The 13,640-nt window shown below is 38.2% G+C and overlaps 1 protein-coding gene across 5 annotated transcripts in view; it reads left to right on the top strand.

The window, feature by feature from the left end:
* Nucleotides 1-13,640, top strand: part of AP2A2 (adaptor related protein complex 2 subunit alpha 2) — a 43,967-nt gene that overhangs the window by 22,242 nt on the left and 8,085 nt on the right. For 3 of the 5 annotated variants that reach the window (XM_054067254.1, XM_054067256.1, XM_054067258.1), the window contains 11 exons: nucleotides 1,239-1,368; nucleotides 2,344-2,445; nucleotides 3,854-3,962; nucleotides 4,465-4,615; nucleotides 5,078-5,246; nucleotides 6,395-6,532; nucleotides 7,445-7,627; nucleotides 8,999-9,096; nucleotides 9,274-9,505; nucleotides 10,045-10,218; nucleotides 12,096-12,259. In XM_054067254.1, the coding sequence (XP_053923229.1) occupies nucleotides 1,239-1,368; nucleotides 2,344-2,445; nucleotides 3,854-3,962; nucleotides 4,465-4,615; nucleotides 5,078-5,246; nucleotides 6,395-6,532; nucleotides 7,445-7,627; nucleotides 8,999-9,096; nucleotides 9,274-9,505; nucleotides 10,045-10,218; nucleotides 12,096-12,259 (1,650 nt within the window). The remainder of the gene's footprint in view (nucleotides 1-1,238; nucleotides 1,369-2,343; nucleotides 2,446-3,853; nucleotides 3,963-4,464; nucleotides 4,616-5,077; nucleotides 5,247-6,394; nucleotides 6,533-7,444; nucleotides 7,628-8,998; nucleotides 9,097-9,273; nucleotides 9,506-10,044; nucleotides 10,219-12,095; nucleotides 12,260-13,640) is intronic. The other 2 variants (XM_054067255.1, XM_054067257.1) reach the window with 1 other exon arrangement.

Below are 13,640 nucleotides of genomic sequence, written 5' to 3'. Positions count from 1 at the left end.
ATGATTCCACCTTTCTCAGACATAGAATTCCCTATGTAAGGGCGCGTGTTTAGAAATCGCGCATTCTGGGATACTGTCAGGCTTGTTCCTGTCCTGCTCTTCTGCTGGTTTCTAAGATAACCTTAAAATGTTCCAAAATTTTCACTTAGGGCCATCAACAGCAGACAGAGCACAGCACCTTCAATTCATACTTCTTTGAACTTTGAGCTATGTTAATGTTCTGAGACCAGGGCTTCCTTCCTTCTGCATTTCTAGGAGAGTATATATTAAAATGTCTCTACGTACCTGTCATATCTAAGTGACCTGTGCAGAATGAGCACTGTCTGTTATATTTGAAACTTCAGTGTAGCTGCCTTGGCTTGTATATAAGTTAGAGGAAGAAAATGAACAAGGAGGGGAGGAATAAGTTCAAGGTTTGCTTTTTTTTCTCTTGTTTTACCTGAGGTACTATTTGATCTGATGGAAATTCATAAAGACAAGGTAGACTGAGCTTCTGCTGGGTATTTGGAGGTATCTGAACATTTGACCAAAATCGCACAGTATAAACAGCCACTTAAAGCTTTCATTGCTTAATGCCATGTACATTTATTTTAGTTGTTGTTTGTGTAACAGACAAAGTGCTTAGTTGACTAGTTGGTGAAAGGGAGTTCACTGAACTAGAAAAGTGGCACAGTCTTCTCAAAATAGTCTATTTCTATGCCAGGAGTACAGATGGCAAGGTGAATAGACTTTTGTGGGCTGTGTGCTTGGTGATAGCTAGCTGACTTGCATGCTAGCTGTAGGGACTGAAACTGTTGAGTAGTTAATGATTTGTGTGTGATGTGCAGGACCTATTGGGAGATCCAGCTTTAGCCGTATGAGTAATGATAGTGTACTTTAACTGTTTGACTTGAGTCAGTTTGGAAGAAGCTTATTCTTGTCAGCTTATGCTCATCTAGCAATGATTTCAATTCCGATAAAAAGATTTGAAATGTCACTCTTAATTTGCAAAGAACCATTATAGAGGCTACTAGACATAAGTAATGGTTGAAAACTTGTCTAATTAAACTTAGTGGACAAAATCTAAGAACAAGAAATGATGTAAAATAGGAAGAATTGAGTGAACTTCTATTTCAACTTCTCTTGGAAAGATGCTACCTGGCTAGGGAGGCTGAGTCAGTACAAAGACTAGTATAATGCTGGCCTACAAGTATTGCTGTGACTAACCATGGTATTTTAAATCCATATTTGTCTTGCAGAGATACCATGGACAGTGTGAAGCAGAGTGCTGCCTTATGCTTGCTGCGTTTATATAGAACTTCTCCTGATCTTGTCCCCATGGGAGACTGGACGTCTAGAGTAGTGCATCTCCTCAATGACCAGCACTTGGTACGTTGGCTTCATTATGCTTCTTGGGCCTACTCTGTATGGGAAATATCACTTCTGCTGTTAAATACACTATTAATTTATTCCTTGAGTCTTTCAAGCAAGTAGATTGTTCTTTTCTTCAGGCTTGGGGAAGGAAATGGAAGGAATTGTCCTTTTTTAATTCTTGTATACACTAATTTTTAATAAAGCTTTGTTTACCTTTTTCTTAGAGGTATAGGAGAGGTATGCACAAGTTTTTCTTTTGCTCTTGCTGTAAATAAATCAATCTTGTGCCGTGTGATGTGAAGTAATATTGCATAGATTTAATACTAATTTTCCTATGCCTTTTAAGATTAGACCTTTGCTAGAAATACAAGGTGTGATTTGTTGGTGCTTGGAATTCCTTGTCTTGTGGTGTCCATGAGTCTTCATGGTTCAGAAAAACCTATTGTTCTAGATAAGAGAGACTACTTTCCCCCATCTAAGTTACTTTATGAAAGTAAGGCTATTAAGACCTGTGTTTCAGCAGTAATAAGATTGTTTTCATCTGCAGTAATAAAAAATGTTTGTATTATACAAAGAAGCCCCCTCTTCATGTTGGGGTGTCAGAATTCTTTGGATTCTCTGCCTAATCTGCTGTGTCCTATTTCTTCTATTCATGCTTCTCTCGTGTAATAAGACAGTTTGCATCCAGGCTTTATTTTAATATAGCTCTCTTTTTTAAAAATGTCCTATCCAAACACGAGGCAATGCTAATACAAAAATAGCAATAAATGCCCTGCAAGTGTGGCAATATGTTGTTGAAAATCCTGTTGTATTTTTAAGATGTGTAATAAGTCTAGCTGCTGGTCAAATAAAGGGGTTTTTAATGTAGGGCTTTGTCATGGGGATAAACTTAGTTTTGTTGTACATTAACACCTTTCAATTCAAGTGTTTCTTAATGTACACCATCTTAAACATATAAAATTGAATGTATTGCTTTGGGTTTTTTTCTAGGGTGTAGTTACTGCAGCTACAAGTCTGATCACCACTTTGGCACAGAAGAACCCAGAAGAGTTTAAAACTTCAGTCTCCTTGGCAGTGTCTAGATTAAGCAGAGTGAGTCCAATGATAACCCTGATAATACTTCACTGTTGCTGAATTTACTCAGCTTTCGAGGTCAGATTAACTTACTGTTGCTTATGTAGTCAGCTTTCTAGGCTAGTTTAGTATACCTTTAAAAATGAAGATGATTCAGTTTTGCTTCTTACAGCTTTTTTAATATTTGTTGCTTACCAGGGCAGAAAATATTATTAGTAGATTGCCCAGACTTTCTTGGTGTAATCCTTGCTATACCTCAAGTCTACGGACCAAAAAGGTATTTTTCGCTCAGCTACTTGTATTTGAAAGGATCATCATTTTATGTTACTAGAACACCTGAGTAGTTGGATCAAATACTGATCCTGCAGACTTCTGCACAGAACCCTCAAAAATGCAGCCCAGACTTTTAAGCTCAAGCTTCTTACAAGATGAGTCTTCCTATTCCCTCCTTTGACTTGCTGCTAGGTTAATAATTATGAGTATTTGATATTCTGTATGTGGGTGCAGGGCATTAAGTGGGACAGAAGGTGCAGGGAGGATTAGAGAGACATTCGTTTAAGTTAGTGTCTTCCTGCCAGAAAGCTTTTGTTACTGTTTTGAGTTTTGAGTTTTGTCTTTTGGAAAGTATGCAAGCCATGGAAGGATATTGCTTCACAAATGTATTTTGAACCCAGATTTGTGTGGTGTTATGCACTAAAATACTTATAGTTCAGAGAAACTTATTTTTTTCTCAAATATGAAGGTTTTGTTCAATGCTTAGAAACAAAGGAGTGCTGGGGGAAGTGCTTAGCTGTTCTGTAGTAGGGCAGAAAGAATTAGATAGAATATCTTTGAGCACAGCTTGTGTCAAACTCATGGTTGCTGTAGATTCAACATGGGGGGAATCCACAAAGAGGAATACTCCCTCCGAAACCTAATCTAATCCTTATCACATTTTACTATGTGCATAAACCTCTTCTGTGAAAACTGTCTGTTCTTTGTTTTGGAGTATGACTATTACTGAAGGTGTTAGTTGGTTCTTCTTTTTTAGACCTGTCTGTCATAGCATTCTGTGCTTGGATTCCAAATTCACCTATCAGCAGTCAACCAAAACGCTATGTTTAGGCAGTCTGTTGGCTGAATCTATGAATTGCTGAACCAAAGTAAGTCCAGCTTCTAGTTAAATGGTTGATTGCTCAAGATGGCCATCCTCATTCTTAAGAAAAGCAAGTATGCTTTCAGAAAGAGACTTCCTAGACCATTGTATCTGTAAAGCAAGTAGTATTACTAAGGGCATGACAACTTGTACCTTATTAACCTACCAAATTAAACATTTAGTGACATTGTTTTAACAGACAAAGGCAACCTACAGTGTTCTTCTTTGGATCCTTCTCATGATTGTGTGTTGCAATTTCAGTAGCTGACACACTGTCTTCTTATTTCACAGATTGTAACTTCTGCATCAACAGATCTTCAGGACTATACGTACTACTTTGTTCCTGCTCCTTGGTTATCTGTGAAACTTCTGAGGCTGTTACAGTGCTATCCACCTCCAGGTAATGCACAAATCGCAATAGTGATCATCTCTTGCATGCAGCACACTATCTCCAAAGAAGTACTGTGTTGTAGTGTAACTGTAGCTTGGTGTGCAAGCACGTTGTCTTTAAGACAAGGATACTGAAGTCTCTGCTCTGGAGTGTTTCAAACTTGTTAAAATTAAGCATAACATAATTCAAAAGGCCACATAGCTTAGAGCAAGGTGTCAAATCAGTGTGCATCTGTACAAACCAGTTGCAACCACCAATTAAACATTCTTTGTTATCAAATATATTAAAGCCTTGAAATATATTACAGTGCCAATAGCGTTTGGCTTTTGTTCTTGCCCAAGTAGTACTATCATTTGGAATACTTTTGCCCAGCTGTATACTGAGGAATGGTGAACTAGTTTTAATGTATCAGAATACTTCAGTTTATTCAGATTTAGCAAGGTAGAAGGCCTAAAGTAGTGATTAGGGTGTTGAGCAAAATGAAGTTGTCCAACGGCTTGTTCTTCTCTAGAAGACCCTGCGGTACGTGGTCGTCTAACAGAATGCCTGGAAACTATTCTTAACAAAGCACAGGAGCCACCAAAGTCAAAAAAAGTACAACACTCAAATGCAAAGAATGCTGTGCTGTTTGAGGCAATCAGCTTGATTATACATCATGACAGGTGAGCTGTGAGAACAATTCTATTATGAGAGGATTTTCTTAAAGTGAAAAGCTATGGCTTTGTCTTGAACATTAAATAGAATTCTACTTGGGGGGAAAAGGTGTGGAGAACAGAATATGAAGTTGCTTGCTAGATTGGAATGCAACCACAGCAATCCAATGGCACAATATTAATGAACTGTGTCACTGTCAGCATATTTTTTTAATTGCTTTGTTTCTTGCTGTGGTTTTTTTTTTGGTTTGTTTTTTTTTTTTTTTTAGGTGTTTTGTGTTCACCCCATGACTGTAATTCAAATGAGATTATTTGCTCACGGTATCTGAATTTTCATTTCCACCAGCAGGGCATTCTAGCAGACACTTTGAGACATTTTAAGAAATTTCCTCTGCAGAAATAGTATTCTGTATTTGATATTCTCAAACCTGTTGCTTTTAACCCTTTCACTTTCTCTCCTGTTCTGTGCAGTGAGCCAAATCTACTAGTCCGTGCCTGTAACCAGCTAGGTCAGTTCTTGCAGCACCGAGAAACTAATTTGCGTTACCTAGCACTGGAAAGCATGTGCACGCTTGCCAGTTCTGAATTCTCACATGAGGCTGTGAAAACACACATAGAAACAGTTATCAATGCATTGAAGGTAAATATTTAAGTGTGCAGTCTGTTTTGAATGTCATATTCTTCTCTGCCTCAATACCTTTTCCCCACTGCTCCAAGCCCCCATCCCCAATTGAGCTAATGATACTAGGGGACCAAATGAGTTATTCTCAGAAGTCTGCTTTAGGTTTTTTCCTTAGTGGTGCAAAGCCGTGCTGTGCTGGCAGTGATAGAGGTCAGCTTCAGTTTATTTCTGCAGCTTGCTAGTAAATCTGATACTTGTAGCCATGGCCCTGTAACACTTTTAATGTAGCCTCAAGATGTGGGCTTAAGATAAATAATTCTTTCTAAAGGTAGAATTTCAAAATGGAGAATTCTGGGAAGGCTTTGTTTTATTACTGTCTTGCTGATATCAGACACTACTCCTTCACTGCATTAGCTTACAGGGAGCAGTAAAGCAGATCAGCTTCCACTGTGGAGTCATAAACTCAAGAAACCAAAAAGATATGTTCCCAGGTAATTTTTATGTGAAAAAGCAGAGGTCGAAAGAGGAAGACTGATTTGCATGTACGTTTACTTGTATAGTTCAGTGTTTACATATATTGTTTTTTTCCAAGCTCATGCTATAGCATATTAATACATTTGTCTAACTTTAAAGTACATATCTGTTCTAGCTGGTCTTCTGTTGATAGGAGGCAAGCTGAACACTAAACCCATAGGTACCTAATTGCCCATTGGCCTGGTGACAATTTGATAACTTCAGCCAGTAATTAGTGCATTTGTGGCCAGTGATGCCAGTTGCCCATTGCTCAGTGGACCACAATCTCATTCACCCTAGTTAGGGTGATAGTGGAATATTCTATACAAACTTATTTGTCCTTTCAGTACTTGCACAGATTTGAACATGTACGCTACATAAACAAAACCTGATTATTTGAATTTCTGTAATATTATCTAAAAGCAGGTAGCTCTTGGTCTCCAGCAGCCTGTTTGTAGGTGACTGAAAGTGAGAATAACGTGAGAGACTCGTAGCTTATGTGAAGGGTGTATCTGAGCTTTTCATGATCTTTCAGATGCAGAGTAATGCATTTGTTTTAAATCTGACTATGATTTGGAGTAAGTTTCATCTCTGCAGTACTTTCCAAATAAAGATGAAATAATCTTGACCTTCTCCTGTACACCGTTTTGCAGACTGAAAGAGATGTAAGTGTACGACAAAGAGCTGTAGATCTTCTGTATGCAATGTGTGACCGAAGCAATGCCCAACAAATTGTGGCTGAAATGTTGAATTACTTGGAGACTGCTGACTATTCCATTAGAGAAGAAATTGTAAGTTGTTTTGAGTTTCCTTATTTTTTCATCGCTGACTTTGGCATGTATCATTTATTGTTTGGGATGTTGTGTAGTCTGAGATAGATATTCTTTTTTTCATGGTGATTTAAAAAAAAATAACAACAGCAAAACCCCTAACCTCGTAGTCTAATAGCAAAGAATGTTTGTTCTTTACACTTGGAGACTAGGAATGTTAAAAACTAATCTTGGTCTGAGGGCATTGCAAATAGAAAGTGAAGTGGATTTTACCAGTGCTTGAGCAATGTAATCTCTAGATCTGAGAGTTATGTCTTACTCTGTTCAGCTGTTCAATAGGTTCAAAAAATCAGTTTGAGAAATACTTATTTTTAGGTAGAAGTTATGTTTATGCTGTGAGAACATTTCTCCAGTTTAAGGATTCCTAAAGCCAGTACTTTATAATTAGCTAAAAGAGAGGCATGATACCCATCTCCTTCCTCCCAGGAGGAAGAAAATGCAAAAGTTGAAATACTTGGCTACCATTCTGGGAGGGTCATTAAAACCTGTACTTAGAATAATTATTTAGCTTCATTTGGTGCTCAAGTTTCTTGATCAGAGAAGTTTGCATAGAATACAGTGTGAGTTTGCATCTTGTACTGTTGTATTGCTGTTGGTAGTCTAACGTGGCAGATTAAAAGAATGAAACTCACATTTTTACTACTCCTAAAGGAATAGGTCACTATAAATGCATATGATATGATGTAATACTATACTTTTTATATGTAGTAGTCTTTCACCTTAGCTGTGGGAGCAAGAGAGCAAGCTGGCCCATCTGAAACTAAGACTTCTGTAGGGTACTGTGGGGTATCGCTGAGTGTATATGAAAATGAATCTTGATAAGTAGCTAATGGAAGAAGCTAGTCAGCCTTCTTTATACTTTTGTGTGTTCAGGTTCTGAAAGTTGCAATTCTAGCTGAGAAGTATGCGGTGGATTATACCTGGTATGTGGATACAATCTTGAATCTGATTCGCATTGCTGGTGACTATGTCAGTGAAGAAGTGTGGTATCGAGTTATTCAGATTGTCATCAACAGGGATGATGTTCAAGGGTATGCAGCAAAGACTGTTTTTGAGGTAAGAATAACTGTTTTAAATTTACTTTCAAACTGAGGTAGAAATAAAGTAAACACCATGTGATCTAGTAAGTGTGTGTGTGTGCTTCCCCATGTTAGGAAGGAGAATAAAATATGGTTCTGAATATTTTGATGAGTGCTGCTGAAGCTTTCTATAAAGCTAGCATCATAGACTTTCAGAGCCAAAGGCTGAAGTTGCTGAGGACCAGTACTGTTCTGGTTTTGGTGAGGGAGGGCAGTCTAGGTTATGCTGAGATTCTTGTTAGTTTCTGAGTAGGGAAATTACACTACCTGGAAAACTACTGAAATGTAGTGAAAATAGAAGCCTTTTTACAGGGCAGCTTGCTGCTGCTTTTTTTTTTTTTTTTTTTAACCCTCTTCCCCCCTATTTTTTGGGAGGAGCGGGTGCCCACCCCCCCACCTTTTTGGGGAGGAGATGGCCCTCCCTTCCCTCATCTTTTGGAGGAGGGTAGTGCCTGCCCCGCTCCCCACCTTTTGGGGGAGGAGGGTCTCCTCCGCCCTCCCCCCCTTTTTGGGGGGGCACTCCCTTCTCACACACTTGCTTTTTTTTATACCCCTTCTCTTCCCCCCATTTTTGAGGGGAAGGCCTCTGTTCGTACCTCCCTTTTTGAGGGCGGGCTCCCACTGTCTTTATTTGGATGGGGAGGGTCTTTCTTCCCTCCTTTTTTTGCCGCCCTCCTCTCTTTTTTTTTTGCCCCCCTCCCTCCCCTTTTTTGGGGGTTGTCTTTGAGGGAGGGGCTTTTTTGCCATTCACTCCCTCCCCCATGCCCTTTTCTGCATCCAGAGATCAGAAAAGACGATAGCTTGGTGATCCTTCTAGAAACATGGTATACCCACTGCTTCTGTTCAGGATCTGATAAAACTGAAATTTGAACAATTAAGAAGAACACTTTCAAATGTCTGGATATCTGGCCTTGTTGCTCTTAATTGTTGGGATTCTTATGTGGGCTTTCCACTCTTTTTTTGATATCCTGAGTGTTTAATCTGAATTTCAGAGCTCATCTCTGCTATTTGTTTCTTCATATTCGATGACAGTGTTTTTATCTTAGACAACTTTAGCACATTCTTGCAAAGCATAAATTAAGCATAATAACATCCTTCTGAGACCCCTAAAGATATAAGGGGAAACCTAAGTAGCTGTATCTGTCCTCAGAATTCCACAGTCTAAAAGATTAGTCTAAAAATGCTCTGAAGCAAGCAATACTTGACATTAGAGATTCTTCTATAAAGTTGTACCACCTACCATGCTTTACTTCTAAGTACTCCATGGTCTCCTCTTACAGTGAAGTTGACTAGGAAACTGGACATGGAAGTGACAGAAAGTTCGATGACTATTAATATATTCTTACAGGCCCTCCAAGCTCCAGCATGCCATGAGAATCTTGTCAAAGTAGGTGGCTACATCTTGGGAGAATTTGGAAATCTGATAGCAGGTGATCCAAGATCAAGGTAAAACACTTTCTGAAATACTGAACTGAAGTAGTAACACTTTCTGTTATCAATTTAATGTCTGCATAATATTCCTAAAGGCTAATTAAACAAATGATTCAGCTCTTGCTAGTAAAGCATTAAGAGGTATAACTCATGTCTATAAAAACTGAACATACTATTTTTCTGCCTTTTAAGTCCCCTCATCCAGTTCAACTTGCTACATTCCAAGTTTCATCTGTGTAGTGTTCCTACCCGAGCTCTGCTTCTGTCTACCTACATCAAGTTTGTGAACCTGTTTCCAGAAATCAAAACTACAATCCAAGATGTATTGCGCAGTGACAGTCAACTAAAGAATGCTGATGTTGAGTTGCAGCAGAGAGCTGTTGAGTATTTGAGGCTCAGTACTATTGCCAGTACTGATATATTGGTAGGTAGATTTCTTTTTATTACACAGAACTCTTCAGCTTTGCTTACTGTCGACCAGTAAGCTCCACTAAACCGTCCCTGATTGCTGAGAAATCTTAATGCAGAGTTAAAGATCCACAATATAGGTCCTGATTCTTTTAGTCTGCCTGGTTCAGCTGCAATCATCTTTAATTTAGAGCTAAAATAAAAGTTGTTATTGTTTTAGTGGCACAAATGACTCTGAAAGCATGCTAATCTGGAGCTGGAAAGCCAGTGAAAGCTGGCTAGTAAAGTCCTACAGGATTCAGATACCAAAAGGAGGTAATACAGTCCTGTTCTCTTTGCTTTGGAAGGACTCAAAAGTTTTAAATAAGTTTTTCCTTTTTAAAAAGCAGCTCTACTAATCCATCACTGAATGATAAACTGCATAGTTGTTTTCTATGCAGATAATTACTTTTGGTTTTGCCTTGTGTGTTCTGTAAAGGCATATGTCTTCAAAGACTCGGAAGCTAGTTTGGCTTTTTCTGTAAGATTAGCTAATACACTTTTTTCTGTGCTAAGGCTACAGTGCTGGAAGAAATGCCTCCCTTTCCAGAGAGGGAATCTTCTATTTTGGCTAAACTCAAGAAGAAGAAAGGCCCAGGCACGGTTACTGACCTGGAAGAGATAAAAAAGGAGAGGAGCTCTGACATGAACGGAAGTGCTGAACCTGCCTCTGTCAATGCCAGTGTTGTTGTGAGTTAAAATGCTGTTATTTAACCACCTTAGACGGTGTACAAGTGAGAAAAGTGATTTCCTTAAAGTGACTATTTAAGGGTTTAAAACTTCTCATCTCAAATTTAAGACTGTGGGTGTTTGCTATAAAGTAGCTGGGGAACATACAGCTGCTTCCCTCCATCACATGTCTGGATGTGATTTTCCTTTGTAAGTTTTATGTAAATGCAGACAAATCAACTGTGGCCTAAAAGAAACCCCTTTTACATTGTTACTTTGAAAAATATTGCTGTAAACTTCAAAATGGGAATTTCCTTGCCAGTGAAATTGCAGTAGAGGTGTGACATATTTAACATATTTAAAAGGAGTAACTTGAATCTCAAAGTATCAGCTGTTCTTCTGCTTTGTCTAACATGGTAGACACTTTGCATCTTGTTTCAGGTTAAGTATTGTTGACTTCTAGTAAAATCAGTGACTTAATACAGATGTCCTTAAATCAATATAATGTTATTGTTTATTTGATAGTACTATTTTAGAAAAGTTATGAGAGAGAAGGCCACAGTCTTGGTTTTTTTCTGAGCTGAAACTTCTCATTTTATTGTCAGTTAGAGCTGGTAGGATGAATGTTCACATAATGTAATACTTGTTTCTGGTTTTAATGAGTAGCATAACTTGTAATTACATTTGAGATGTAGTAGTAGTAGATTACCTAAAAGGTTGAAATATTGTAGCACAGTCCCTGCCCAGTTTGCTAAAGCATAATCCTGTAACTATTATTTATTATGGTATATATGAGTAGATGTTCTAAGTGCAGTATCTTTAATGGACAGAAAAGCTGCCTAATTTTCATTGCATGCCAAGTTAACTGAGGTGACTAGAAGTTAAAATTGTATTGTGCTTTATGAGCTTTGCTTTGAGTTGCAGCCATGTAAGAAACTCCGCTATGTTACCTTCATTAGTGGCTTTGATGTGATCCTGGCTTAGATGCCAAGATTATGTTCTAAATTGGAGTTTAGCTGTTTGTTTTCAGTAGTTCTTACTGATTGGCTTCTGAAATTTTTTTCCCAGGGATTTTTGCGTTTTACTGCATTAAATTATTTAGAGTATATGATAACTTTGAGTTGGCTTACAAAAACAAAATTTCAGACTCAGTCCAAATGCATCTCATGGCTTTCATCTAGCATACTTGTACACTGCTGACATCTAATGTGTGAACGTTTTGTTTAGCAGTCTGTGCTTTGTTCTTGCATGTGACTTGGGCACATACATCTGGCCTCTGTTGCACGCCTATGTGTCCTGCCTACTTGGTTTGTTCTATTTGAGAAAAAAAGATTTAAAGGTCTTACCTCTACTTTAGTGTTTGCAGATTGAACTAGCTACAGGCTCTGCTTTTTTTGAGGGTTAGGTTTTACATTGTTTCTAATTTTTGCCAACTTTCAAAAACCCAAGACTAACCTGATAGTCAATTTTAAAGATGCTGTGATATTTTATTATAGGTTTGTGTAAAAGCCAATGCCTTTCTTCCTGGATTCTTCAAGAAGGAAAAGCCACACATTTGAATTTTATTCCCTATAGTACTTAATTTCCCTTAAAACTAAGAGGAGGTGAAAAGAAGGACACTGTCATCTTTCTTCTGCAGAATCCAATTCTAGGCAGAAAAATGTAGTTTTTTTATTTAATGGTTAGGTGGACATAACTCCTTAAAGGAAAAAAGAGAACCACATGATCTTAAGTTGAAAAGCAGGATGTTAACTGCATTCATGGAGTCTTCTATATCTGTTCAAAGCTAGATTTGGGCTGGGAAGAGTCACTTTGCTGTTGCTTAGATGTTTACGCAAAAGAGACAGCTTTGTTCTAGCTTGTTGTAGCGTAACCCCAAAGTATCTTGTCTTCCCTAGTCTACTCCTTCTCCATCTGCGGATCTGCTGGGTCTGGGTTCTGCCCCTCTCACCAATTCAGCTCCCCCACCGTCCTCTAGTGGTAGCCTGCTGGTGGATGTATTTTCGGATTCAGCTTCTGCTGTTGCACCTCTTGCTCCTGGTTCTGATGACAACTTTGCGAGGTAATTCAGTCAACTCTGTAAGGAATCTGAAAAAGAATTTGCCTGCTAAAACAAGATTAAAGAAGAAAATACATACAATAACTTTTGGTTTTATTCCAGCTTTTTGACTGCATTCCTGGGTAGTAGTTCTGCAGCAGAAGAGATGTTCTTGAACTCTATGCTGGATGTGCTGTCTTTATTGAATAAAATCTCTGCTTATGGAAAAACCGAGTTTGTAGTAATCAATTTGAGGATATTAGCCACAGAGTATTGTGTAGTTTTTGTGCAGGTTTTGCTTCTTTGTTCAACTGAGCTGCTTGTGCATCTCAATACCTCTTGAATTTGGGGGTGATCTGGTCTGATATCAATGTTTCTTATTATTTCCCTGAAGTATTCGTGTGTCTCTCCACTTATGGCAAGCTGATACTGAAACAGTGAGGTGGATTATATCCAGAGATACTAGTTCTCAGAATTGTAAGATATAGCTAAATTGTTTTGCTTTTGTCTGACAAACAGGTGTGAAGAGGGGGGGAAAAACAGGTGCTTAAGTGACTTTTTTTTTTTTTAGAGGATTTGATAAAAGTGTCTTCCTAATTACATTACTCAGAGTAGTGTAGGTGCAATGTGTTATTAATTTTTTGCGTGGTTACATTCAGGTGTTGTTTGGCTAAAATTTAGGGGAGAAATAGTGTAAGATCACAGAATGTCTTTAAAAATCTGTCACTTTACTGGCCAAAGAATATGTTACTATTGTCAAGGAACAAATTTCAAATGATGCCATGACAAATTTGCAATGCATCCTATTATAAAAGACATAATTAGTGAAACTAACCTGCTTGGATCCTTGAGACTTCCGTTTTATGCTAGTCAAAGCATTGTTGCAGGCTTGCAGTGGTTAAGAGGTGACTGTTTGTTTCCCTCGGAAAGCAGTGTGATGTTTAATCATGCCACACAATACCAAGACTTTAAGAAGCTACACAGACTTGTTAGAGTTCTTTTTTAAGAGGTGAAAAAAGAAACCAATGCTAGCAGCTTCATAAGCAAAAGTTACCTAAAAAGTTTTCTCTTTCTGCAGAAGAAAGTATAGCATTGCCCAACCCCTTGGTCTGTCTGTAGATGATGAAATGCTTCTCTAATGATATTGAGAAGTTGCCATTTTCAGTTTCCTGCCTCTCTTTAGTGCTGTTGTCACTTTTGTTTCTAATCTGTTACTTGGGTAAGTCATTCTCTGTGTGCCTGTATATTCTTGCCTACACTTATACTTGCATGTCTTTTTAAGAAGTGATTGTGCAGCTCTAGTTAGAAGTGCTGTTAACGTTGATGAGGCCTCTGCTCCAAAGTACACATTCATAGTAGTTAATATACATCTACATTTATGGTTTAGAACTAAACTTTTTTGCTG

This window comes from Cuculus canorus, chromosome 5 (genome assembly GCF_017976375.1).
Source record: "Cuculus canorus isolate bCucCan1 chromosome 5, bCucCan1.pri, whole genome shotgun sequence".
Lineage (NCBI taxonomy): Eukaryota > Metazoa > Chordata > Aves > Cuculiformes > Cuculidae > Cuculus > Cuculus canorus.
This window is presented reverse-complemented; position numbering and strand designations above follow the sequence as displayed.